General features: G+C 54.6%; 1 protein-coding gene across 1 annotated transcript; it reads left to right on the top strand.

The window, feature by feature from the left end:
* The first annotated feature begins 354 nt into the window (after nucleotides 1–354).
* Nucleotides 355–26923, top strand: LRRC4B (leucine rich repeat containing 4B). Its single transcript, XM_029073032.1, has 3 exons — nucleotides 355–407; nucleotides 18454–18821; nucleotides 24813–26923. The coding sequence occupies exons 2-3, from the start codon at nucleotides 18498–18500 to the stop codon at nucleotides 26718–26720; spliced, it is 2232 nt and encodes a 743-aa protein (XP_028928865.1). The 5' UTR covers nucleotides 355–407; nucleotides 18454–18497; the 3' UTR covers nucleotides 26721–26923.

Here is a 26923-nt window from a genome sequence, read left to right as displayed (position 1 = left end):
TCCCTCCTCCTCTCCCTCCCTCCCTCCCTCCCTCCCTCCATCATCATCATCATCAGTATTCCTCTCCCGTCTCGGCCGCTCTCGGCTGCTCTCGCTCGTTGCCGCACCGTCCGAGGCGGGGGCCGGGCCGGGGCCGGGGCCGGGGCCGGGGCCGGGGAGGGGGGGGCAGCCGAGCCGGCGAGGCCCGAGCAGGAGGAGACCAGCCAGGAGGGACGGCGGGCCCGGAGCCCCGAGCCCCCTCCCTCCCCCCACCCCCAACCCTCCCCTCGCCCCCCGCCCCCTCCCCCTCGCCCCCCCCAGCCCGGAGCAGCCCTCTGCCCCCCTCGGCCTCCGACCTGCCCCCGACCCCCTGCCCGCTCCCGCCCCGCCGGGGATGCTGCCCCCCCGAGGGAGCCCCGCCTCTCGCTGTGAGTACTCGAATTGGGGAATTGGGGAAGGGGGTCCCCCCGGAGAGGGGAGGGCGGGCGGGGGCGGGGGGCGAGCCTCGGGGCTGGGGAGGGGGCGTTTGAGAGGCCCTCCCCCAGCCCCGGACTGAACGGGGTCGTGCAATCGGCGCGGGGTCTGCAGCCGGGAGAGGCAACTGGGGAGGGGTCTCCGAGAGCCTCTAAAGGGGCTGGGGCATCCGCAGCCTTGGCTGAGGGGAGGGGGCGAAGGAGGGGACTGAGCGGGTAGTATCAGGTCGTTTCCTCCCCTCCCCCTCTCCTCCGAGAGCGGGAGGGGAGAGCCGCCGGGCCCCCTGATTGAGGGGAGGGGCTGAATGAAGCACAGGGGGGCAGCTGTGGGGTGGGGAAGGGGGGCGTGAGGAGGGGGGTCCCGGGGAGCAGCGAGGGCAGTGTACGAGAGGAGTCTGGGGAAAGGCAGCCATGGTGGGAGGGAGGGAGGTGGGGGGGGGGGTGAAGCTGGTCTCTCCCCCAAACCCAGTGCCCGGGGGACTGGCACCTCCCCATCTGGGGAAGTGGGAACGGGCCTTAAAAGCCCCTTCCCCTCTCCGGACAGGGTCTCCTGGTCCCGAGAAGGGAGTTTCTCTTCCCTCTCTCCCCTCCTTTCCTCAGATCCCCTTCCCTGCCCCCTCCCCATTGATGGGGGGTTGGGAGGTAGTGATGGAGAGGGGAGAGACAGAGGGAGAGAGAGACAGAGAGAGAGAGAGAGAGAGAGAGAGAGAGGCGGGCACGGAGTCTCCCTGGCAACCGCGCCTGGCAGGAGCGGTTGCCATGGTAACAGAGGAGCGAGAGAGCCCAGAGTTTGGGGAAGTGAGAATGGGAAAGGCGGCCCTGCCCCTCCCCTCAGGAAAGGTGGCCGCTGGGGGGCTGAGGAGGGTCACGGTTCGGCTAACTTGCTCCCCCGGCCCCTTTCCCTCTCCCCGTTCCTCTTTCCCTTGGCACCCCCGAGCCTTGCCCCTTCCTCTCCTCCCCATCTCCCTCGGGCCCCCAGTCCCTCCCCTTCTCCCCATTACCCTCTGCCCCCGCTCCTCTCCCCTAAATGCCCCCATCCCACATGCCCGCCCTCTGAGTGCCCTCAGCCCTCAGGGCTCTTGTCCCGAGACTCCACTGGTCTCTCCTCCCCAACTTCCTTGGCCTCTGCCCTCGTGGGCCATCGGATCCGGCTGCCCATCTCACCGAGCCTTTGGCTCCCTGCCCTTCGCCCCCCACAACCCTCTCTCCGCTCATACCTGCTATCCCCACATCCAGGCTTCGGCCCCCGCTCCTGTCCTCTCCGTGTTCCCAAGTCTCCTTCTCCAGCTCCAGGGCTTCTTCTCGGTGGCTCCGGCTGGCGCCTCCGTCTCCCGGTGCCCGCAGCCACGGTCCTGGTGCCCTCTCCTTGTTGCCTCTGGCCTGCACCCTCTTCTTCCTGGTGTCCTCGTCCTGTGCTCCCCTCCCCTCGGTGCCCCCGGCCTGGGTCCAGAAGCCCTCTCCTGGCTGCTTCTAGCCCGCGCCCCCTTCCTCCTGGAGCCCTCGGCCTATGCTCCCCTCGGCTCGTTGCCCCTAACCTTGGTCCAGGTGCCCTCTGCTCAGTATCCCAAGTCTGTGCCCCTTCCCTTTGGCGGCCCCCCCCCAACCACGGTTGAAGTGCCCTCACCTCGGCCGACCAAGCCCGTACCTCCCCTTCCCGGGGACGCCATCCACGGCCGGTGTCATCGACCGGTGCCACCCTCCCACCGTGCCTTCTTTACCCGATCCTATCCCTGGATCAGCCTGCTCGTGCCCCCCCCCCCCGCCTCCGGCCCTCCCCCGACCCCCGCCTCCCTCTCCCCACCCTGCCTGACGTCTCAGCCTCTCCTCTCCCCCACTGCAGTGTCTCTGTGGCCGGCCGGAGGGCCGGGGATCTCCCCGGGGAGGATAGGGTGTGAGGGGGTGCCATCCCCGTCCTTGTGTCCCCCGCCCCCCCCTCGCCCCATCCCCCCGGCCAGGGAACGCCGGGCCTAGAGCTGCAGTCGGTGCCTCCGCATCGCCCCATTGCTATGCACCTCACATCCCCGCTCCCAGCCGCGCAGCCGCCAGACATGAACAGAGGCAGAGCAGCAGCTGGGAGCACCCTGACCAAACCGGCTTCCCTTCCCCACCCTCCTCTCCCCAAACCCAGCCTTGCAGCAGCCCCTCACCACCCCCAGGACTTCTACATGCCTCCTGACTCCGGGAGCTCATTCCCCCCTGCCCCCATCCTTCCCAAGCCCCAGAAGTCCCGCTCCCCCAGTCTCTTGCTTCTGCCGCTTTCCCCCAGCCTGGGCCACTCTCTTTCCTGGGTTCCTCCAATCTGGCCTTCCCGACTTGTCTTGTGATGGAATTGTACACATGGCTTAACATGCACACCCTCACATACACACACACGGTGACACACTGAGAGTCGGCCAGTCCTCAGGGACACACAAAAGGGAGTCCGGGTCCCCGAGATAGAAACCCAAACGACCATCCACAACGGTTGTCCGAAATCCGCCACCTGAGAGAGCCCCCACTGGGTCTCCTGACCGGTGGGAGGGGGCCAGAGACACGGAAGCATAGGGAGGGAGGGGGGAGAGAGGGAGAGAGGCCACACGAGCTCCTGTACTCAGAGGGACGCCTGCTTGAGGAATCGCTCCCCTGGGACATCAGAAAGGGTAAGATGAGTCAGAGAGAAGAGAGAGGCCTACGCTGGGGCCCGGCGGGGAGGGGTTGGGGGACATTCCCGTGGATGGACGGACAGGGAGAGAGAGAGGTGTGCGAGGTGGCGAGGGAGGACACACCGCAAGTAGCCGGAGAGAAATCCACGTGCGCAAAGTCAGCGAGACGGACCCACGAACTCGGAGCAAGGTGCTTGCCCAGTTAGTGGATGAGCTGGAAAGTCAGCACGCTCATAATTCCACAAGAAACTATACGCAGACACACAAACACACATACACGCAAATACTTAGAGTTAGACACATACACGCACGCACACAAACACACACACGGCCTCAGATGCAGAAAGTGGGTCACGCTCCTATAAAATCTTAGAGATACGCACAGTCAGGGGAAATCAGAGTCAGAGATGTGTTCATGGGTAGAGAGATAGAGTGTCAGAAAGAGACACGCAGAGAGTCAGGGACACACAGAAGCCCAGAGAGAAGAATTCCATACGGAAGGACTCAGGGTGGCTCACAGAGAGTCAGGGAGTGAGACACAGAAAGCTTCACACGTGAGACAGACATGCACACACACATCCAAACACACACATGGAAGTTCTCACAGATGTAGAAGCAGAGAATAATAATAATAACAGTAATTGTTAAGCGCTTACTATGTGCCAAGCACCGTTCTAAGCGCCGAGCACTGTTCTAGGAGAAGGAGCGTGGCACAGTGGATGGGGCATGGACCTGGGAGACGGAAGGTCATGGGTTCTAATCTTGGCTCTGCCACTTGTCTGCTGCGTGACCTTGGGCAAGTCACTTCACTTCTCTGTACCTCAGTGACCTCATCTATATAAAGGGCATTGAGATTGTGAGCTCCACCTGGGACGAGGCCTGCTTCCAACCCGATTTGCTTGTATCTACCCCAGTGCTTAGTACAGCGCCTGACACAGAGTAAGCACTTAGGAAATACCACAATTATTATTATTGTTATTATTATTATTAGATGCGGAGGTGCATATGCTGTCGCCCGCCCAAGTCCAATATCGCACATCAAGGGACCCAGCTTCTCCCTGCCCCACAGAGAGATACACATTATCCTCTCATGGTCACTTAAAACACTTGCACACCCCCAGAGAGGGACAGAGGCTATTTAGGGAGGCAAAAACTCCTGCAGTGTGAGTGTGGGTAATTTGGCAGGAGACTCAGACTTCCACAGGACCTCCTCCCGTAGTAGTTGTAGACATAGAAATAGTAATAGTAAGAGTATTTACTGAGCGACCACTGGTACAATACCTTGTACTAAGTGCTTGGGCAAGTACAGACAAAAAGCGAGAATAATAGCCCTAATAATAATTATGATCTTTGTTAAGAGCTTACTATGTGCCAAGTGCTGGGGTGGATATAATGTTATCAGTTTGGACACAGTCCCCCTGTCCCACAAGGGACTCACAGTCTAGAAAGGAGGGAGTAGGATTTAATCCCCATTTTTACAGAGGGGGAAACTGAGGTACAGAGAAATGAAATGACTTGCCCAAGGTCACACAGCAGACAAGTGGTGGAGTGGGGGCTAGAACCCAGATCCTCTGACTTATAGGCCGTGCTCTTTCCACTAAACCATCCTGCTTCTCTAAGTGATGTGTTCCCTGCCCACAAAGAGCTCACGCCTGAATGAGGGAGACAGATATTTGCTACTAGAATAATAAAAATAATTGAATATACTCTGGCATATACATTTATACGCCAGTGCTGAGAACAGGTGTAAATAAAATACATAAGGGCTAGAAATGGCTGGTGGTGCTGGGGACAAGTGAGGAAGACTCGTACTATATCACATGTAATATTAATGTCTTCTTCTCCTCCTCTAGACTCTAAGCTCGTGTGGGCAGGGAATGTGTCTGTGTATTGTTATATTGTACTCTCCCAGGTGCTTAATACAATGCTTTGCATGCAGTAAATCCTCAATAAATATGATTGAATGAATTGAATTAATGAACTCGTTAGGAAAGGTGGGATTATTGGAGAGTTTTGACAATGGATATAGTTATGGTCTATGGATTTGGGAAGGGAGGGAGTTCCGGAGCAGGGGAGCAATTTAAGGAAGGGGACGGAAGTGGGTGGGAGAGTTGAGAGCCTGGTACAGTCAGAAGATTAACTTGGGAGGAGTGAACTGAATGAATGAGTTGGGAAGGAGCACTTGAAGAGAGCAGAAATGTAAGACTGAGAGTGTTGGAAGACAAGCCTGTAAAGTTTTTGCCAAATGCAGAAGGAAATGGGAAGGCAGTGGAGGGTTTTGAGGATGGGAGTAATGTGTGCCTCAGTATCATTTGAAGAAGATGATCTGGGCAGCAGTGGGTATTAGCTATTGGAGGGGGAGAGGCTGGAGGAAGGGAGCCCAAAGAGGAGGCTGATAACGAGAGTCTAGTTATGATATGACCAGAGGTTGGGCCAGGGTGGCCTTGTGGAAGGAACACAGGACTGACAGTCAGGAGACCTGGGTTCTAATCCCTGCTCTTCCGCTAGCTGTGTGACCTTGGGTGAGACTTTTCTAGACTGTAAGCTCATCTCCAGACCGTAAACTGTAGAGTCTCTAGAGTGTAAGCTTGTTGTGGGCAGGGAATGGGTCTGTTTGTTGTTGTATTGTACTCTTCCAAGCGCTTAGTACAGTGCTCCTCACATGGTAAGCTTGCAATAAATATGATTGAATGAATGACACATGTCCTTGGTCCCTCTGTTTCCACATCTGGAAAATGAGGATGAAATGCCTGTTTCCCCTCCCCTTTGGACTGTGAGACTCATATGGGACAGGTATTGTGTCTGTCCTGATGATCTTGTACCTACCCGAATGTTTAGCACAATGCTTGACCCATAGTTGACAATTAATAAATACCACCATTACCCGGCTGGTGGCTGTTTAGGTGGAGAGGAAGAAGGGGCAGATCAGGGAGATATATAGGAAGGAGTAGCAGAGTTTGGCGGTAGATTGAATGTGAGAATTGAAAGATAGGGAGGAACCGAGGAATCAAGACACCAAGGTTGCAGACTCCTGGCATGGGGGGAAGGGGAGTTATTGGGAAAGATGGGAGTTGTGGAGTTTTGGAGCAAACTTTCCCTCCTCCTTCCCCCTCACCACCATCTCTCAGCTCTGCTCTTAGGAAGGGAAGGCTTACCATCCAGGATTCCCCATTCTTTAGATTCTGACGGTGCTTTCGGAACTACTCATGACTCTGTTCCTTGAGCTAGGAATCCTGTCTACAGTTCTGAGGGTCAATGGAATCCCAGCTGACTCTCCCGATTGGCTCCGTAATAAGAGGAAACCTCTAGGATGCTAAAATAGCCACTTTTGGCTGGGCTAATTTCAGTTTCTCCCCAGTTTCTTTCCCTCACCCCCTGCCCTCCTCACCCTGAACTCTCTCTGTCCCCTTTTCTCAATTCCTTGATCTGTTTCTCTGCCTCTTTCTCTCCTCCTCTGTCTGACTTTTTTCTCTCTGATTCTATTTCCCTGAGTTGCTCTCTGTTCCATATAGCTCCTTTTTTGATTTGGATGTCTTAGGCTCTGTTTTTATGTTTCTCTTTACCAGGTTTTTTCTCTCTGTTTTGCTTCTAAGTAATAGTAGTGGTTGGAATGGTAGTGGGTAGCACAAAACTAAACACTTTGAAGAGGACTTTTTTGTTGCCTTTTTTCTCTGCATCTTGTTCTCTTTCCCTCTGCTTTTCTTTCTGAGCTTCCAGTGTCTCTTTCTCTCTTCTACCCTGTCTCTCCCCCTCTATTTTTCTGTCTCCCTCACAGCTTCTCTGCTTTTCTTCATTCTTCGAATCCCCCGGTCTGTCCCTCGTGTCTTTCCGTCCGTCTCTTCCTCCGTCCTGTTCGGCCTCTCTCTATTTCACATACTCTCTGCCCCACTTCTACCTGTCTATCGATCATCTATCTCTCTGCATCAGCTAACCTTCTCTCTCTCCGTCATCCTCCTCTCATTCTCTCCTCCCTATCGTCCCTCTATCTCTCTCTGATTAGTGGTATCTCTCATCTCTATCTCTCTCCACTTTCACTTCTATCACCCAGCTCTATGTTTCTCCTCCCTTTCTGCCTCTTTTTTTTTCCTTTGGACTTTAGTGGCCCTCTGCTAGCTCAGCCACCCACTTTATCTACCCTGGTTCCCTCTCTGTCCTTCACTGCCTCATTCACAATTCTCAGCCTAGTGACCCACCATTTCCCTCTGCTTCTGTCTGTAGTTCAGCTGAGCCATTCTGTTTCTGTGACCGACATTAGGATTCCTTGCCTCTGTTTTTCTCCCATTCCTCTCACCCCTTTTTTATGATTTTTGTTAAGCACTTACTATGTGTCAAGCATTGTTCAAGTTCTGGATTTGTTACAAGTTAATCAGACTGGACACAGTCCCTGTCCACTTGGGACTCACAATCAAGTAGGAGGAAGAATTAGTATTTGAACCCCTATTTTGCAGAAAGGAGTTGAAGCGCAGAGAAGTGAAGTGGTTTGCCCAAGGTCACACAGCAGAGAAGTGGCAAAATCGGGATTAGAATTCACGTCCTCTGACTGCTAGGGCTATACTCTTTCTACTATGCCACGCTGATTTCTTTGAATAGGTTGTATGTTTTAGAGAGTAGCTTACATGTCCTGAAAACTAGGTTAGGCATCTTTGAGTAGGTTACATGTTTTAGAGAGTAGGTTACATGTTTTAAAGAGCAGGTTACGTCTTAGCCAGTAGGTTTCATGTTTTATTGAGTAGGTTATATGTCTTAGCAAGTAGTTTACATGTTTTACAGAGTAGATTTCATGTTTTAGTGAGTAGGTGGCACGTCTTAGCCAGTAGGTTCCATGTCTCAGCCAATAGGTTACATATTTTAGCTAACGTGTTATAGTTTTAGCCAGTAGGTTACATGTCTTGGTCAGGAGGTTGCTTAGGTTGCAGTCTAAAAGGTTGCATGTCTCAGCCAGAAGATTTCATGTTCCAGCAGTAGGTTGCATGTCTTAACCAGTAGGTTACATGTTCTAATGAGGACGTTTCACATCCTAGCCAGTAAGTTACATATTTTAGCCAGAAAGTTTCATGTCCCAGCCAGGATGTTACATGTCCCATCCAGGAGGCTACATGTTTTAGCCAGTAAGTCAAATGTGACAGTTTCCCTCTGCCTCAAGGAGCAGTTTACAGGCAGCAAATCTAGGGTCAGGTTGAAGATATCACTGTGTGTCCTCAGGTCCGGGATCCCCTGCCCCCCAACCCTCAGCAAGATGAGGGGAGGGAGCCCCCAGATGGGGGTGGGGATGAGGTGAGGGCAGGGGGCTGCTGGGGGAAGAGGTGGGCTTCTGTGCTGGTTGCCTAGTAACCTTTGGGCGGCTGTTGCCATGGCAGGCAGAGGCCAAGGGATGGTTGGAAGAGGGCATGGGTGGAGACCAGATTTCTCCTACCAGCCCTGAGGTGGGTTTCGGTCGCCTCCCCTCCAAGCCTCCCTTCTCCCATCGGGACAGTATTATAGCCTCCAGCTGCTCTCAACCCTTATAGGGGCCCAGGCATCCCGCTTCTTACCCGACCCGATTCCTATTCTCCCTCAGGGTCTAGGCATCCCCCACATGCCCCTCCCTCCCAAGATCTCTTTCCTTCCTGACTCCTCTCTTCACTTCTGCTGCCTGAGGCCACAGAGCCAGGGGTGGGGGAAGGAGAGGGGAGAGGGGGTAGAGACCCATCCTCGCCAGTAGGAATGAGGAGTTTGATTGAAGGAGTAGGTAAAGACAGACCTGGATCCCTCAGGGGAGGAAGAGTGGAAGGGGGGAAGTGAGGGAGGGGAGGGGGTAGAAATCTAGGCTCTCGGGGGGAAGAAGGGATGGAGTGGGGACAGCTGAGCCTGGAGAAGAGTCATCTGTGTTTTCCCACCATCATTTTTCTCCCAGCCCTGGACTGCCCCCTCAGGATTCCCTATGGAGGAATGGGAATTCTGGAAGCAGAAGGATTGACAGGGTTTGAAGAGAGAAGGGGAAGTCAATGGGGGCAGAAAAAAGAACCTACTCGATGATGATGATGATGGTATTTCTTAAGTGCTTACTATATGCCAAGCACTGTACTAAGAACTGGGTAGATCCATTAAAATCAGGTTGGAAACAATCCCTGTTCCTCACTGGGCTCACAGTCTAGGAGAGAGGGAGAGCAGGTATCTGCTGTGTGACCTTGCACAAGTCACTTCACTTCTCCATGCCTCGTTTCCCTCCTCTGTAAAATGAGGATTCAGTACCTTTTCTCACTCCTACTTAGACTGTGAGCCCCACATAGAACCTAATTATCTTGTGTCTACCTCAGTACTTAGTAGAGTGCTTGTGCAAAACAGCACTTAACAAAAACCACCACTGCTATTATTATTATTACCTAGAGAAGTGTAGTGACTTGTCCAAGGTCACACAGCAAGTAAGTGGCAGAGTCAGGATTAAAACACTGGTCCTTCTGACTCCCAGGCCTGTGTTCTCTCCACCAGGCCATACTGTTTCTAAGCCGCGGGAAGAGTGACAGTGCAGGTGGGGATGGAGCGGAGGTGGAAATAGAATGGGAAGGGGGTGGAGGTGGAGTGACGTGGTTTTGTCTCTGTCTTCCCAAGTGCCTCAGCCAGGAGATGGGGTAATGGAGTGGACTTCCTCATTGCTCTTCTGCCAACTCAAATTTAACCTTCGCTAGGCCTTGATCTCTGTCTTGATGTGGCTGTATTTCTCTCTGTCTCTCGATGACTCTTTCTTTTTGAATTTACGAAGGGAAAATTTAGATCTCAAGAATTCATTCCCCTTCCATCCCTGCTGGCCAGAGACGCCCTGCCCAGACAGGAGGTGTGTGTATGTGTGAGTTGGGGGAGGGGGTCTCTCATCTGTTATGGGCAGGGAATATGTCTGCTAATTCCATTATATTGACTCTCCCAAGCCCTTATTACAGTGCTCTGCACATAGTAAGTGCTCAATAGATATGATCGATTGACTGATCGATTGTCCATAGACATCTCTAGGGAGAGTGAGAAGGAGTGAGACAGTGAGAGGCAGCGTGACCTAGTAGAAAGAGCATGGGCCTGGGAGTCAGAAAGACCTGGGTTCTGATCTCAGCTCTGCCACAAGGCTGCTACTTGTCAGCTGGGTGACCTTGGGCAAGTCACTTAATGTCGCTATGCCTCAGTTCCTCACCTGTAAAACAGGGATTCAGTACCTATTCTTCTTCCTCTTTAGACTGTGAGCCTCATATAGGAAGGACAGGCACTGTGTCCCACCTGATTGTCTTGAATCTACTCCAGGGCTTAGCACAGAGTAAGCCCTTAATAAATACTATTAGTATTATTGTTATTATTATTATTACTACCACTAAACTGATGATCTTTCTACTAGAATCTAGCCTCTCTTGTTCTTCCCAAAACAAATGGCCCCCTACCTCTTTCCCTCCCCCTCCTCGGCCTCTCTCTCCCTCCTCCACTTCTCTCCCTCCTTGCCCCCCATATTTCCCTCCAGATCCTTCTGAGTCTCCCTGAGACTCCCTCAAGGCATGGCTCACCCGCCTCAATGCTTCCCTCACAGTGTCTTCCTCCCCAGTCTTCCACACTGTCCCTGTCTATTCCCCGTGAGCTCCCCTAGAACTCTTCCCTGGCTGTCCCCCTCATTACTTCTCCTCCCTATCTCTCCAGGCTCCTGTCAAGCAACTCCCTCCTTCCCCCTCCGCTGCTCTCTCCCCCAGTGGTTTTTCTGAGCCTCTCCTGAATCTGGTATCACCCCCACTGGTTTATCCTTGAGTTTCCCCCCTCCCCCACCACCCTGTATCACCCCCACTGGTTTACCCCTGGGTTTCCCCCACTCCCCCAACACCCTGTATCAACCTCACTGGTTTATCCCTGAGTCTCCCCCTACCCCACAATTGGTTTCGCCCCCAATGGTTAATTCCTGAGTCTTCCTTCACCTGTTCTCCCTCAGTATTTTCCCAGATGGTTTATTCCTGAGCCTTCCCCAACATCCCGTCCCCCACCCTGATATGGTTTATCCTTGCATCTCCCTCAATGACCACCCCCAATCCTATGTTTCTCCTTTCTAGGCTCATACACAATTTCCCATGAAATCCCATGATCCAGGAAAGGAAGGCGGAGAGGCATTGGTTTCCTTAAGGCCTCACTATTCGATTTCCTAACCTCCCCTTGCCTGAGTTCCATCAGACTCGCTGCCTGATTTCTCTAGGTCTCGGGCTTGCGCTGGCAGTGACTGATCCTTCCTCTGTTTGCCTCTCACTCAGTGGTGACTCTATCATCTCAAAATTGGCTTTTATTACACCTCCCTGGATCTGCCTTTGAGTCACACTGAGTTGGTCTTTGTCAGTGTGTGTGCGGGCGTGTGTGTATGTGTGCCTGCTATTCTCTCCGTGTCTCTGTTAGTCTCTCCGCTCTTCCCTGCGCATCTCTGGTATCTTGTGCAAGTCTCTCTGCTATTCCGTGCCTGCTCTTCTCAGTGTCTCTGTTATTCTCTGTGTGTTTCTGCTATCTCTGTCTCTATAGCCGCCATCTCCGCGTCTCTGCTATTTTCTTTGTGTTTTATTCCGTGTCTCTGCTAATCCCTGTGTCACTACCACTCGATGGATCTCTGCTATTCTATTTCTGCTACTCTGTTATTTTCTGTGCGTCTGCTAGTTTCTGTTTCTCTGTTATTCTCTGTGTGTCTGCTATCTCTGTCTCTCTGTTACCTGCATCTCTGCTATTTTCTTCGTGCCTGCTATTCCGTGTCTCTGCTATTCCCCGTGTCTCTGCCATTCACCAGGCCTCTGCCATTCTTAGTGTGTTTCTTTCTGCTATTCTCTGAGTTTCTGCAAATTTATATGCCTCTCTCTGCTACTCCCCGTGCCTCTGCTATTCACCATCTCTGCTATTCTTTGTATGTTTCTCTCTGCTATTCTCTGTGTCTCTTTCTACTACTCTCCTTCTCTCTTTCTCTCAGTGTCTCCCTTTCCTCATCCCTGCTGTGGGTGACTGGGAGCAGATGAGGAGCAGGGGGGGGGGAATAGAAGCGGGGACCAGAGAGAGGAGTGGGCGGCCAGAGGGCATGACACAATCTTGTGTGGTCCGTTGGGGCAGGTCTAGCAGCTGGACTCACTTCTGAGGCTGCATGCTGGGATCCGGGATGTGCCTGGGAAGACCAGTGGTCATTCCAGGTTTTCCCTGATAGGTGGCCGGAAACTGCTCCCGATGCCAAAATCTTCTTGAAGGTGTAGGGGTTTTAGGGTGTCACCAGGGGTCTCCCTGGGATTATTAATGTACGGGGCCCGGGGTCTCCTGTGAGGAGCTGTGTCTGTGGTGCCTTGGGGGAAGATGCTACAGGCGGTCGCTTGCGGACTGTGAGTGAAGCTGACATCTGATGGGGGGGCTGTGGCTGTGGATGGAGCCAAGGTCTGAGGGCCTCTGGGCCACTGAGCAATTCTTCTCTCACAGTTCTACGTGTTTTGCCCAGACCGGACCGTTCAGCAAATCCGACAGATGATGAGGGCTCCGATGTAGCCGACGATGGATTGGGGTTGTGGGTATAGCTGTGGCGAGAGGGAAGCTGAGGGGGTGATCGTGGCTGAAGGGGAGGCTGAGGCTGAGATTATGGCTGAGGGGGAGGATGAGGATGTAGCTGTGGCTTTGGCTGTGGCCGAGATCGAGATTCCGGCTGGGGCTGAGTCTCAGGCTGAGGTTGTGACTGAGGCTGCGGTGGAAGCCGAGGCCAAGGCTGCGGTTGTGGCTTAGGCTGTAGCCGAGACGGAGGTTATGCTGAGGCTGAAGCTGAGGTGGTGACTGAGGTTGGGGTTGTGGCTGAGGCTGTGGTTGAGGCTGTGGCTAAACTCTGGATGGTGGCGGCTGAGGCTAAGGCTCAGCTATGGCTGGGGCTGTGGTTGGGGCTGAAGCTGAGGCTGTGGTTGGGGCTGAGGCTGTAAGTGCTCGATAAATGCGATTGAGTGAACGAATGATTGAATGGAGGTACTGGAGCTGTGACTGGGGCTGGGGCCGATGCTGTGGTTTAAGTATTGCTCGGGTTTGGAGAGTTTGTGTGAGCATTATTGCAGGAACAGCCTCCCGGTCACCTGATCCCTCCCTCTGCTCGTACCCCCTTCCTCCCCACCCAACACTCTGCCTCCTTCCCACAGCCCCTCCTTCTCCCCTTTCCCAAAGTCCCCAGGCATGCCTGTCTTTGGGCCTCCCAGCCTCGGCCTGGATAACCTGGATAATTTAGATAACGGGATAACAGCAAATAGCCAGAGGGCCTCAATGGGGGCTGTGTGTTGCGGGGAGGGGGAATGACACCTTCTTAGGGGAAAAGACACCACTGAGATAATCCTCCCCACACCCCTTAAGAACCCCAAAGGGGAGAGAGTAGGAGGAAGTCAGAGCCCTGCACTGCCGTGTGACTGGAAACCGTAATCACTGCACAAAGAAGGAGAGAGCGGGTGGTGAGGAGGGGGACAGAGAAAGAGAGAGATAGAGAGAGAGACGATGGAGAGAGATGTGGGGAAGAGAGACAGGAAAAGAGAAACACAAAGAGAAGGAGACACAGAAAAAGACCCAGGAAAAGAAAGAGGAAAGAAGCAAAGGGGAGGGGAAAGAAGATACATAGCGAGGCGAAAGACGCAGGGGAGGGAGGAGAAAGGAAGGAGGAGGAAGAGTACCAGAGCCAAAGGAGGAGCACAGAGGAGAAGGGTGGGGAGAAGGGGAAGGGGCTGAGGTGGAGGAGTGAGTGGAGAGGAGGCAGAAGGGAGGCCTGGGGGAGGTGGGGAGGGAGAGGAGCTTGTAGGAAGCCCGAAAGAGTAAAGGAGGGAGGATGAGAGGGAGGAGACCGCCAGGAAAAGGAGGAGGAGAGAGAGGTGGAAGAGGAAGAGGAGGAGGAAGAGGGAGGGACAGATCTGCTGCAGAATCTTGAGCCCACTTGGGGGACTGATCCAGGCCGCCCCCTGCGATCAGCAGGAGGCCTTGGGGTCTGGGTGACGGGGGGAGAATGTGATGGGGGCCCCTCCCCCTAGAGCTCTGGAGGACAAGAGAGGCACAGAAAAGCCCACCCTTGTCCACTCAAAGGATGAGCAGGGTCCGGGCTGGGGCTTAGGGGCCGGGGGCTGAGGCTGGGGGGTCCCAAGGAGCCCAGGCCCCACTTGGGTGAGTGCGCACAGCCAGCATTGGCGAGTGAGTTTTGTGTGTGTGTGTGTGTGTGTGTGTGTGTACGCAGCGGCAGTGATGTGTTTGTGTGTGTGTGGGCCAAATGGCATATAGAGTGTGTTTATATGTGTGTGCGCTTCGGCATGAAGAGTGTGTTTGTGTGTGCACAGGCACTGCTAGTGTTTTTGTATGTGTCCATAGGCATGGGGAGGAGGAGGGAGAGAGAGAGGGAGGGAGAATGACCCGGTGGAGGAGAAAAAAGGAAGGGGAGAGAGATACAGGGTGACAGAGTGCAGAGACAAGGATGGGCAGAGAGGCTGGAGGAGAGGGGGCTTAGGGAGGAGGGGAGGGGTCACCAGCAGCAGGAAGGACAAGGTAGGAGAGGGGAAATTTGGGGGGGCGGGGGGGGGGGGGTGGAATCTAGAGACGTACAATGTGTGAACCCCAGCACAGAGTAAGGCAAACAATTTCAGTGACACTAAAGCCAGATGGGGGGGAAACTCGGAGTGGGGGTGGGGGGTGGGGATGGGCTAGCACTTGCGACCACGCTGGGGTGGGAGCGGGGAAGAGAAAGAGGGCTGAATGTGCACCTCTTCAGACCATTGTCAAGTCTTCTGCTCCCCTGTCCCCCCCCAACACATCTACACACATACACGCACAGCCCGGGTGTGGATACCTGAACCCCATCTCCGTCCACAGCTACGTCTAACCCAGGATCACGGAGACAGTGGGGGCATGTGGGGTATTTTGTGTGTGTATATGGTGGGGGGATCCAACTGGGCTGTTCTCTGAGTGAGGCTAAATTATGTGTACTTGCCCAGAACGAGTGTTTAAGCACTCTGGCCTGCAGGGGAACATTGAGATAAGAAGCGGTGAGGCCTGGTGGTTGGAGCCCGGGCCTGGGAGTCAGAAGGACCTGGGTTCTAATTTCCGCTCTGCCACTTGTCTGCTGTGTGACCTTGGGCAAGTCGCTTCACTTCTCTGTACCTCAGTTACCACATTTGTAAAATGGGGATTACGACTGTGAGCCCCATGTGGGACAGGGACTCTGTCCAACCCAATTATCTTGTAACTACCCCAGCGCTTAGTACAGTGCCTGGTACCTAGTGAGCACTTAACAAATACCATAAAGAAAAACAAGCAAACAAAAGGCCCTATTGCTTCGGAGTGTCCGTTTCCATTCTTCTTCTTTCCCGTTCCCTCCAGGCCCCGGGTGACCCAGCTCCCACGGCCTTGCGAGATCCCATGCGTCCTGTGCCTCCTTCTTCCTCCTCCGCCTCTTCCTCGTCCTCCTCCTCCTCCCCCTGTCCTGCGGCAGCTGCTGGCAGAGGCTCCCGCGGCTGCTCTCCTCATCATCACGAGCACCTGCAGACTCAGCGAGATGAGCGCACCATCTCCCCCTCCTCACCCTCCCCCCCAGGGTATTCCCAAAAGCCCGTGTCTCCGGGCCTCTCCCCTCTCCGGCCCCAGGCCTTCCCCAGCCTCCTCCGTTTCCACCCTCCAGTGACATGTTCTCTGGGGGCGGAGGAGAGGCTTCTGCCCACTCTCCCCTCGGGAAAGGGTCGCAGGAACTGATTCTCCTCACTGATGGAGCAGAGAGATCAAGGGAGGAAGAAGGAGGTGAACCCTGGGGTCTCCAAAGATGGGCCCTGAAGGAGACCATCTTGGGGAGGGAAAGAGAGACACAGAGTTTGAGAGAGCACAGACTGGTGATGGGGTTTCATTAGGTTTGTTGAGGTACAGAGGGATGGGGGCACTGGCTTGCTCTTATAAGGGTGATGAAGGAACTGTCAGTGGAGGGGTTTTGCGGGATTGCTGATATTGGGGGATTGTGGTCTGGTATTGTAGGGTTGTCATAGGGACTACTGATAGACTTGGGGTGTCATGGGAAGCGTTACTGGAGAGTTGTGGTAGGGACTGGTTTGTTACTGGAGGGTTGTCATGGGAGCTGTTTGCTACTGTAGGGTCGTAGGAGAGCAGAGTTGTGGGGGTGGTTGTTATTATCATTATGATAATGTTGGTATTTCTTAAGCGCTTACTATGTGCAGAGAACTGTTCTAAGCGCCGGGGTAAATACAAGGTAATCAGGTTGTCCCACGCGAGGCTCACAGTTAATCCCTATTTTACAGATGAGGTAACTGAGGCACAGAGAAGTTAGTGACTTATCCACAGTCACACAGCTGACAAGTGGCATTATATTTGTTAATCAGTTAATCAATGGTATTTAGCTAGCACTTTTTATGTGCAGAGGACTGTACTATGTGCTTGGGAGAGAACAACACAATGGAGTTGGCAGGCATTCACTGTCCACAACAAGCTTACAGTCTAGAGAGGAAGACAATAATATCAATAAGTGCATACTTTGTGTCAAGCACTGTTCTAAGTGCTGGGGTAGATATAAATTAATTGGGTTGGATACAGTCCCTGTCCCACACGGGGCTCAGGGTCTAGGTAAGAGGGAGAAGAGGTATTTAGTCCCTATTTTACAGATGAGGAAACTGAGTCACAAAGTTAAGTGACTTGCCCAAGATGACCTAGCAGACAAATGGTGGAGTCAGGATTAGAATCCAGGCCCTCTGACTCCCAGGTCTGTGCTCTTTCCACTAGGCCACACTGCATCTTGCTATTGGAAGATTGTTGTGGGACCTGTCACTGAAAGATTGTTGTGGGGAATTGTTGTCACTGGATGGTTATCCTGGGGGCTGACTCGTTATTGGAGGGTGACCTGGGGGCTGGGTTGTTATTGGAGGGTTGCCATGGGGGCTAGTTTGTTATTGTAGGGTTGCCATGAGAACTGTTTCGTTATTCTTCGGTTTCTGTAGGAACTGTACCAGAAGGCTGGGTCAGTTGTCACTGGAGGATTTCTGTGGGCACTGATTGTCAAGGGGAAGGGAGTCTGGTTTGTTATGGGAGGCTGTGAATGGAGGGCTGTTGTGGGGAAGGGTGTGTTTGGAGGGTTGTCATGGGGACTGTCAGTGGAAGGTTGTTGTGGGGATGGATGTTACTGGAAGGTTGTCATGGGGTAGAATTTATTATTGAAGGGTGGCCACGTGGACCATTGGTGGTGGGTTGTTGTGGGGATGGGTGTTAGTGGCGGGTTGTTGTAGGGTCTCTTTGTTGCCAAAAGATTGCTGAGGGAACCGGTGTGTTACGGGAGGGCTGTTGTGTTGATTTTTTTATTGAAGCAATTTGGGGGATTGGTTCATAATGGAAAGTTAACAATATGATTCTTATGGCAGAGTTGTTTCAGAGGCAAATTGATTATTATCAGGTTGTCAATGGGGCAGGTTCATCACAGGAGGGTTGTAACTGGAGCTGGTTTGTTATTGTAGGCTTGTAGCCCAAACTCGCTTGCCACTGTAGCATTGGGGATCGGGACTACTTACTCCAAAAATCAATCAACAGATCAACGGCATTTATCGAGCCTTTACTCTGTGCAGAGCACTGTTCTAAGTGCCTGGGAGAGTACGGTACAACTGAGTTGGTAGACATGCTTCTTGCCCACAGGAGTTTATAGTTTCCCACGTGCTTAGTACAATGCCCTGCGCACAGGAAGTACTCAATAAATACCATTGCTTGATTGAAGGTAGCTCCGTAAATGCCCTGATCGACTGATCGTAGGGTTATTTCAGGAGTGGATTTATTATTGTTGGGTTTGGGGGATGGCTTGAGGTGGGGTTGTTACCGGGTCATGCAAAGTAATAAAAAATATCAGTAACAGTAATAACAGCGGTTACTATGTGCCAAGCACTGTACTAAGAACTGGGGTAGACATGAGATCATCAGGTCCCACATGGGGCTCACCTTCTAAGTAGGAGGATGAAGAGACATTCACTGAATCCCCATTTTGCAGATGAGGCAAGAAGTCGAGTGACTTGCCCAAGGTCACACAGCAGACGTACTGTACTGGGTGTGCGTGTGTGTGTGCGTTCGTAGTGGGAAGCAGCACGGCTTAGTGGATAGCGCTTGGGTCTGGGAGACAGGAGGACATCTGCCGTGTATCCTTGGACTAGTCGCTTCACTTCTCTGCGTCTCAGTGCCCTGTAAAATGGGATTAAGAGTATGATTCCCCCCGTGGGACAGAAACTGTGACCAACCTGATTAACCTGTACCTACCCCAGTGCTCAGAACAGAGTTTGGTGCACAGTAAGTGCTTAACAAATTATTATTACTGCTGGATATGTCGGTATTAACCCTCTGGCCCCTGCTCTCTCTGTCTCCGTCTCTCCCCACAGCCCCACGGTGCCTAAGGCTGCCCCCCGGAGCATGAGCAGAGAAGATGGCCGGTGCCCGCCGCTGCCCACGCCCCGGCTCCCCGCCGCCCTCCTCCTGGTCCTCCTGCACCTCGTGGGCCCCCGCTAGGATGTCCTGGCCCCACCAGGCCCTGCTTTTCCTCTGGCTCTTCTCCCCGCCCCTGGGGGGGGTGGGGGCGGCGGCCGGTGGGGGCGGCGGGGGCTCTCCGCCCGCTACCTCCTGCCCATCCGCCTGCTCCTGCAGCAACCAGGCCAGCCGGGTCATCTGCACGAGGCGCGAGCTGGCTGAGGTGCCACCCAGCATCCCCGTCAACACGCGCTACCTGAATCTGCAGGAGAACGGCATCCAGGTGCGCCGAGGGGGCCTGGGCTGTGGGGGTGCGGGGTCGGGGCGTGGGGGGCTCTCAGGTGCCCGCTCGTGCAGGCACACCCACACACCTCCTCCAAGGGGGCTTCTTGACTAAGTCCTCCCTTGCTCTCCTCTCACTACCCTCTGAGTCACCCTGACTTCTTCCCTTTATTCATCCCCTGCCCCTGCCCTACAGCGCTGAAATCCATACCTGTAATTTATCTATTTGTTTCTATTAATGTCTGTCTCCCCCTCTAGACTGTAAGCTCGGTGTGGGCAGGGAATGTGTCTATAGTTATATGTACAGTCCCTAGTGCTTAGTACAGTGCTCTGCACACAGTAAGTGCTCAGTAAATAGGATTGATCGACTGACTGACTGACACAGTACTCCCTGGTCATTCCACTATCTCCCTGGTCATTCCACCGTCTCCTCGCCAGACCTATCTCTCAGTCACTCACTGGCCCTCGTTTCTGCTCGCTACACGGTCTCTCCCCAGGGTGACCGCGTGGAAGGGGGTCATCCAATCCAGTCCCCTACCTCTAGGCCAGAGCATCCATCGGCAGCCTCCCTCCGGCACCTGTCGTCAGATCCCATGACCCCTGGATGGCTAAAACCTTCTCAGGTCTAACCGCAATCCACTGCAAGTCCAAGCTTTGGAAACAGGAAATGCCATCTCACTGTACCTGACCCTCCAGGTCCCAGGAGTCCTGACTCCCAGCCCCTGATCTCTCAGTCCTCTCAGGGCGGAGGTCATTTAATAATTACAGTAATAATAATAATAATAACAATAATAGTGTTATCTGTTAAGCAGTTACTATGTGTCAAACACTGTCCTAAATCCTGGGGTAGATTCAAGATAATCAGATTAGACCCAATCCCAGTCCCACAAGGGGCTCCCATTCTAAGGGGGAGGGAGAACAGGGATTTTATACATATCTGACAGATGAGGAAACTGAGGCACACCCAAGCGGAGCCGGGATTAGAGAAACCAGGTCTCCTTTCACAGGGTTTGGATCCAGGGAGGAGGGACCATGGGAGGATGGAGCCGATTAGGGAAGGGAGGGTCTTTCCCTGGGACAGGAATCTCACCACCCACCTTGGACTCTGGAGGGCTCAAACCCACCCATAGCTGGCCTCCCCCGGGGACCACTCAGGGCTCTCTGTATGAGGACAGGCTACCCGGCCTAAAATTTGCAGGCTAGGCTGAGCCCAGTTTGGCTACGGCCAAGCTCTGTCTGGCCCAGAAGAGGGTCAAACCTCGCTCCCGCACGCCACCGCTACACACGTGCAGGCCATCTGCACAAGTGCGATTGGGCTACGGGAACCCTGGGACTTGTAGTACTGGAAATCCGCTTGGACAACTTGGGTTCCACTTTGGCCTGACCCAAGCCGGCCCCCCCTGACCTGAGTCCATGAAGCCTCATCCCATCCGGTTTGGCCTCCGATCCTCCTCCTCTCAGTTGCCGGTGGCCAAGTGGCAACCAGCAACTCTCTTCCCCACAAGACTGGTCATAGTTGGTACAATGTCAATCAATTGTATTTATTGAGCACTTATGTTTGCGAAGCACTGTACGAAGAGCACGGGAGAGTATAATAGAACAATATAACAGACACATTCCCTGCCCACACCGAGCTTACAAAAGCCAATTCTCTGGGTCAGGCCCAGATTGCCTGTTCGTTTTTAATTACTCCTACTGGTACAGAAATAGATGTGGGGCATCCTGCCCCCCAGAAACCCCCATTGTCGGAGTTTTTCCTCAAGAAATCATTTTTTTGAGGGACCCACCCTTGGGATATCTGGTCTATTCCCCTCTGGCTCCCAGAGTCACATGGAGGGTTCAAACAACACCCCATGAGCTCTGAAGCCCCTGTTTTTTTCTTTTTTTACAAAAGGTATTTGTTAAGCGCTACTATGTGCCAGGCACAGTACTGAACATTGGGGGAGATACAAGTTTATCAGGTTGGACGTAGCCCGTGTCCCACATGTGGCTCATAGTCTTAATCCCCGGTATACAGATAAGGTAACTGAGGCCCGGAGAAGTGAGGAGACTTACCCAAGGTCACCCAGCCAGGATTAGAACCCAGAGAAACAGCATGGCCTAGTGGATAGAGCCCGAGCCTGATATTCAGAAGGACCTGGCTTCTAATCCCGGCTCTGCCACTTGTCTGCTGTGTGGGCTTGGGTGAGTCATTTCACTCCTCTGTGCCTCGGTTCCCTCATCTGTAAAATGGGGATTAAGACTGTGAGCCCCATCTGGGAAAGGGACTGTGTCCAACCTGAGTATCTTGTGTCTCCCCCAGTGCTTAGAACAGTGCCTGGCACTTAGTAAGCACCTAACAAATACCACTATTATTATTATGATTAGGTCCTGTGATCTATCCACTAGGCCACGCTGCTTTCCAAGGCTGGGGTTGGGGAAGAGGTGGGTTCATTCATTCATTCAATAGTATTTATTGAGCGCTTACTATGTGCAGAGCCCTGTACTAAGTGCTTGGAATGTACAGTTTGGCAACAGATAAATTGGTTGGATTTCTTTCAGACCGGGGGCCTGCTGGGGCCAGGCTGGACCTCCGAGGCATCTGGAGCTCGGCCGGTGATGTGGGCACCTGAATGGGACCCAGAGAGAGGGTGGGGAAGGGAGACCCCCTTCAGGGTGGGCTTCCTTCTTTCCGTGGGCTGCCTGAGGACTGGCAGCTTCCTCAACCTCCTCATCAGCTGTCTGCACAGCTGCGGGGAGGGAGGGTCACAGCCCCAATAATAAGAAGGATCATTATTCAATCATTATTCATAACAATTATTAATAATAATGGGGGTATGCGTTAAGCCCTTGATAGTGTCACCTCTCCCTTGCCCCCAGTAATGCATCCTGAGGCCGCCGCCTCTCCTGCCACCCGTCTGATGCCTGCCCGGCCCGGGGTTCTTGACTGCTCTTCGTGAGAAGCAGCATGGTGAAGCGATCAGAGCCAGGGCCTGGGAGTCGGAAGATCACGGGTTCTGATCCCAGCTCAGCCACTTGTCTGCCGTGTAACCTCGGGCAAGTCACTTCACTTCTCTGGGCCTCAGTGACCTCGTCTGTAAAATGGGGGTTGAGACTGTGCGCCCTACGTGGGACAGGGGACTGCGTCCAAGCCGATTTGTTCTTATCCACCCCAGTGCTTACTACAGCAGAACCGTCCCCAACTTCAGCCTAAGACCCCCCCCGACTTCAAACCATTTCCCCCAACCAGAATGCCCTCCCTACTCCCCTTCATCAAGCCAACGAGAAGTAGCTCGGCCTAGTGGATAAGGTCCAGGCCTGGGAGTCAGAAGGACCTGGGTTCTAATGCCCATGTTGCCAAATGTCTGCCGTGGGACCTTGGACAAATCGCTTCACTTCTCTGAAACTCAATTACCTCATCTGTAAAATGGGGACCAACGGAGGAAAGGAGGCAGAGCCCCTGCCCATAGGGAGACTGCCGTCTCCTTAGGAGGCAGAAAAGACCCATGAACGTGTAGAGAGAGAATCTTTTAAACAGTGTCAAAACCCAAATCAACAGATACAAAGAAAGCAAATTTACAAAGATGAACAGAAAGGCTAAGGAGTCTCTAAAGAAGCATTGTGACCAAGTGGAAAGAGCCTGGGTCTGGGAATTAGAAGACCTGGGTTCTAGGCCCAGCTCTGCCATTTGCTTGCTCTGTGATCTTAGCTTACTATGCTCTTACTAGGTGCTTACTATGTGCCAGGCGCTGTGCTAAGTGCTGGGGTAGATTCAAGCGAATCAGGTTGGACATAATCCATGTCCCACATGGGGCTCAAATAATTAATCCCCATTTTACAGAGGAGGTCACTGATGTACAGAGAAGTGAAGTGACTTGCTCAGAGTCACTCAGCAGGCAAACAGTGGGGCTGGGATTAGAATCCAGGTTTTTCTGACTCCCAGGCCCATGCTCTAACTATTAGGCCTTGCTGCTTCTCTTGGGATGGCTTGTATTTTTCCTGTGCTCCTGAGGTTGTCCAATCTTTTCTCTTTGACTTTTCCAGAGTCAAGTCTCTAGGATGGTGGAAGCCTGATTCTCTCTCTCTCTTTCTTTTTAGGTGTCTGTTAAGTGTGTGCCAGGAACTGTACTAAGCATTGGGATAGCTTACGTGACAATCTGGTTGGACACAGTCCATGTTCCATGTAGGGTTCAGATCTTAATCCTCAGATTACAGATAAGGTATCTGAGGCAGAGAAGTTAAGTGACTTGCCTGAGGCCACAAAACAGACAAGTTAGAACCCAGGACCTCTGATTCCCAGGCCCATGCTCTTTCTATTAGACCACACTGATTACTTCTCGACAAAAGACCCGGAGTGATGTCTTGTGAATGGCATCATTCAGAGAGGAGATGTGATCCCTGACCTCAAGGACTAAAATCCTCAATTCTTTCTCCCCATATCACAACCTCCATCTTCCATGTCACTCCCATTTCCCACCCTCTTGACTGTGCACTTCCCAGGCAAGATGTCATCATCATCATCATTATTATTGTTATTATTATGGATACTTTGTTTCAAGTAAAGGACTAGGCTCTTGGGAGTCAAAAAATAAATACACTGAAAACAATCCCTTGTCCACAAAGGGTTGACAGTCTGGGGAGGAGGGAGATGAACAGAGAAGAATAACTAACTTTTTAACATCGAAGGTAACCCGGACTCTCTCCGCCCCGAGCCCAGCCCAGAACCGGATGCCTATTCCTGTGAAGGGATGAGGGATCGGGTGCCAACAGAGGGCATGGTGAGAAGAGGGAAAGAGGTGAATCACAGTGAGTTCCAGATTTGGGAAGAGACTCAAGAGGTCATTTGGCCAAGTCCCCTGCTGCAGGGAAGAGAATCCTTACACCCTATAGGACAGATGATGGGCAAAGATTCAAAGGTGGTCAAAGATTGGGTTTTCTTCACAACGTCCAGCCTGCAGTCAGAGAGGGAGAGAAAGAGACGGAGGGCCCTGGGACAGGATGGCGATAACGATGATGGCGGCGGTGACAGCGACAGCGTGATGATGGTGGTGTTGGTGGCGATGCTGATGACGATGGCAGCGATGTTGGTCATGGTGGTGGTGATGTTTGTGGCGACAGTGATGGAACTGTGGATGGTAGTGATGTTGGTGGTGATGGTGGTGATGTCAGTGGAGGTTATGTCGGTGGCGATGGTGATGACGATGTCAGCGATGATGGTGACGATGATGGCAGGGATGGCAGCAGTGATGATGATGGTGGCGATGGTGATGATGATGTTAACGATGCTGGTGATGGTGATGTTGGTGGCGGTGGTGATGATGATGTCCGTGATGATGGTGGCGATGGTGATTATGATGTCAGTGATGCTGGTGATGGTGATGTTGGTGGCGATGGTGATGATGATGTCAGTGATCATGGTGGCGATGGTGATTATGATGTCAGTGATGCTGGTGATGGTGATGTTGGTGGCAATGGTGATGATGATGACAGTGATGATGGTGGCGATGGTGATGATGATGTCAGTGATGCTGGTGATGGTGATGGTGGCAATGGTGATGATGATGACAGTGATGATGGTGGCGATGGTGATGATGATGTCAGTGATGCTGGTGATGGTGATGTTGGTGGCGATGGTGATGATGATGTCAGTGATCATGGTGGCGATGGCGATGATGACGTCAGTGTTGTCGGCAATGATGATTTTGATGGTGATGTTGGCGGTGATGGCAATGGTGATGGCGATGAGGTCGGTGATGCTGGGTGATGGTGGTGCTGGTGCGGTAGCGATGTTGGTGACGATGGTGACGGTGATGATGACGGTGGCGACAGTGCCGGTGATGATACCGCGATGACGGCGGTGATGACGATGACAGTGCTGGCGAGGCCGATGTCAGCGATGTTGATTCCCGGGGCTCGGGGCTCGGGTGACGCCGACGCTGGCGTTGGCGGTGGTGATGACGCTGCGTCTCTCTTTCTCTCTCTCCCCCCGCCCCGGCCCGCCCCCCGCCCGCAGGTGATCCGCACGGACACCTTCAAGCACCTGAGGCACCTGGAGATCCTGCAGCTGAGCAAGAACCTGGTGCGCAAGATCGAGGTGGGCGCCTTCAACGGGCTGCCCAGCCTGAACACGCTGGAGCTGTTCGACAACCGGCTGAGCACGGTGCCCACGCAGGCCTTCGAGTACCTGTCCAAGCTGCGCGAGCTGTGGCTGCGCAACAACCCCATCGAGAGCATCCCCTCGTACGCCTTCAACCGCGTGCCCTCCCTGCGCCGCCTGGACCTGGGCGAGCTCAAGCGGCTGGAGTACATCTCGGAGGCGGCCTTCGAGGGCCTGGTCAACCTGCGCTACCTCAACCTGGGCATGTGCAACCTGAAGGACATCCCCAACCTGACGGCCCTGGTGCGGCTGGAGGAGCTGGAGCTGTCGGGCAACCGGCTGGACCTCATCCGGCCGGGCTCCTTCCAGGGGCTGACCAGCCTGCGCAAGCTGTGGCTGATGCACGCCCAGGTGGGCACCATCGAGCGCAACGCCTTCGACGACCTCAAGTCATTGGAGGAGCTCAACCTGTCGCACAACAACCTGATGTCGCTGCCCCATGACCTGTTCACCCCGCTGCACCGGCTGGAGCGGGTCCACCTGAACCACAACCCGTGGCACTGTAACTGCGACGTCCTGTGGCTCAGCTGGTGGCTCAAGGAGACCGTGCCCAGCAACACCACCTGCTGCGCCCGCTGCCACGCCCCCGCCGGCCTCAAGGGCCGCTACATCGGCGAGCTGGACCAGAGCCACTTCACCTGCTACGCGCCGGTCATCGTGGAGCCCCCCACCGACCTGAACGTCACCGAGGGCATGGCGGCCGAGCTCAAGTGCCGCACCGGCACCTCCATGACGTCCGTCAACTGGCTGACGCCCAACGGGACCCTCATGACGCACGGCTCCTACCGGGTGCGCATCTCCGTCCTGCACGACGGCACCTTGAACTTCACCAACGTGACCGTCCAGGACACGGGCCAGTACACCTGCATGGTCACCAACTCGGCGGGCAACACCACCGCCTCGGCCACGCTCAACGTGTCCGCCCTGGACCCCGCCGGGGGCCCGGCCGGGGGGCCGGGGGGCGGCGGGGGCGGCCCCGGGGGTGCCGGGGGCGCCGGCGGGGGCTACACCTACTTCACCACGGTCACCGTGGAGACCCTGGAGACCCAGCAGGGGGAGGAGCTGATCCTGCGGGCCACGGAGAAGGAGAAGCCCGGCCCCACGGCGGCCGGGGGCTGGGGCGGCGCGGGCGGACAGGCCGCCGGCGGAGGGGGAGGCGGGGGCGCCGCCGCGGCCTCCTCCTCCTCCTCCTCCACCACGGCCCCCGCCCCGCGCTCCGCCCGGCCGACGGAGAAGGCCTTCACCGTGCCCATCACGGACGTGACCGAGAACGCCCTCAAGGACCTGGACGACGTCATGAAGACCACCAAGATCATCATCGGCTGCTTCGTGGCCATCACCTTCATGGCCGCCGTCATGCTGGTGGCCTTCTACAAGCTGCGCAAGCAGCACCAGCTGCACAAGCACCACGGGCCCACGCGCACCGTGGAGATCATCAACGTGGAGGACGAGCTGCCCGCCGCGGCCGCCGCGGCCGCGGCCGCCGCCGCCGGGGGGCTGCCCGGGGGCGGGCCCGGGGGAGGGCCGGGGGGCGGCGGCGGGGACAGTCGCCTGGCCCTGCCGGCCCTGGAGCACGACCACCTGAACCACCACCACTACGTGGCCGCTGCCTTCAAGGCGCACTACGGCGGCGGTGGCGGTGGCGGCGGGGGCAATCCCCCGGCGGGCGGCGGGGGCAAGGGACCCCCGGGCCTCAACTCCATCCACGAACCCTTGCTGTTCAAGAGCGGCTCCAAGGAGAACGTACAAGAGACCCAGATCTGAGCCGGGGGGCGGGGGGACCACCCCCCAAGTCTCCCCCCAGCCGGGAGGGGACCCGCCGGCCGGACTGGAGCCGGGGAGGGCCCGGGGGGGGTGACCCTCGACGGGTCGGCCGTCCCGAGCCCGGGCCTACCCCTCTCCCCGCGACCCCCCGACCCCGACGGGACCTCGCCGGCCGTGGGGCGTGGGGAGACGGACAGGGGTGA

Source organism: Ornithorhynchus anatinus, chromosome 10, assembly GCF_004115215.2.
Source record: "Ornithorhynchus anatinus isolate Pmale09 chromosome 10, mOrnAna1.pri.v4, whole genome shotgun sequence".
NCBI lineage: Eukaryota > Metazoa > Chordata > Mammalia > Monotremata > Ornithorhynchidae > Ornithorhynchus > Ornithorhynchus anatinus.
The sequence above is the reverse complement of the archived record's forward strand: the minus strand, read 5'-3'. Positions and strand labels throughout refer to the sequence as shown.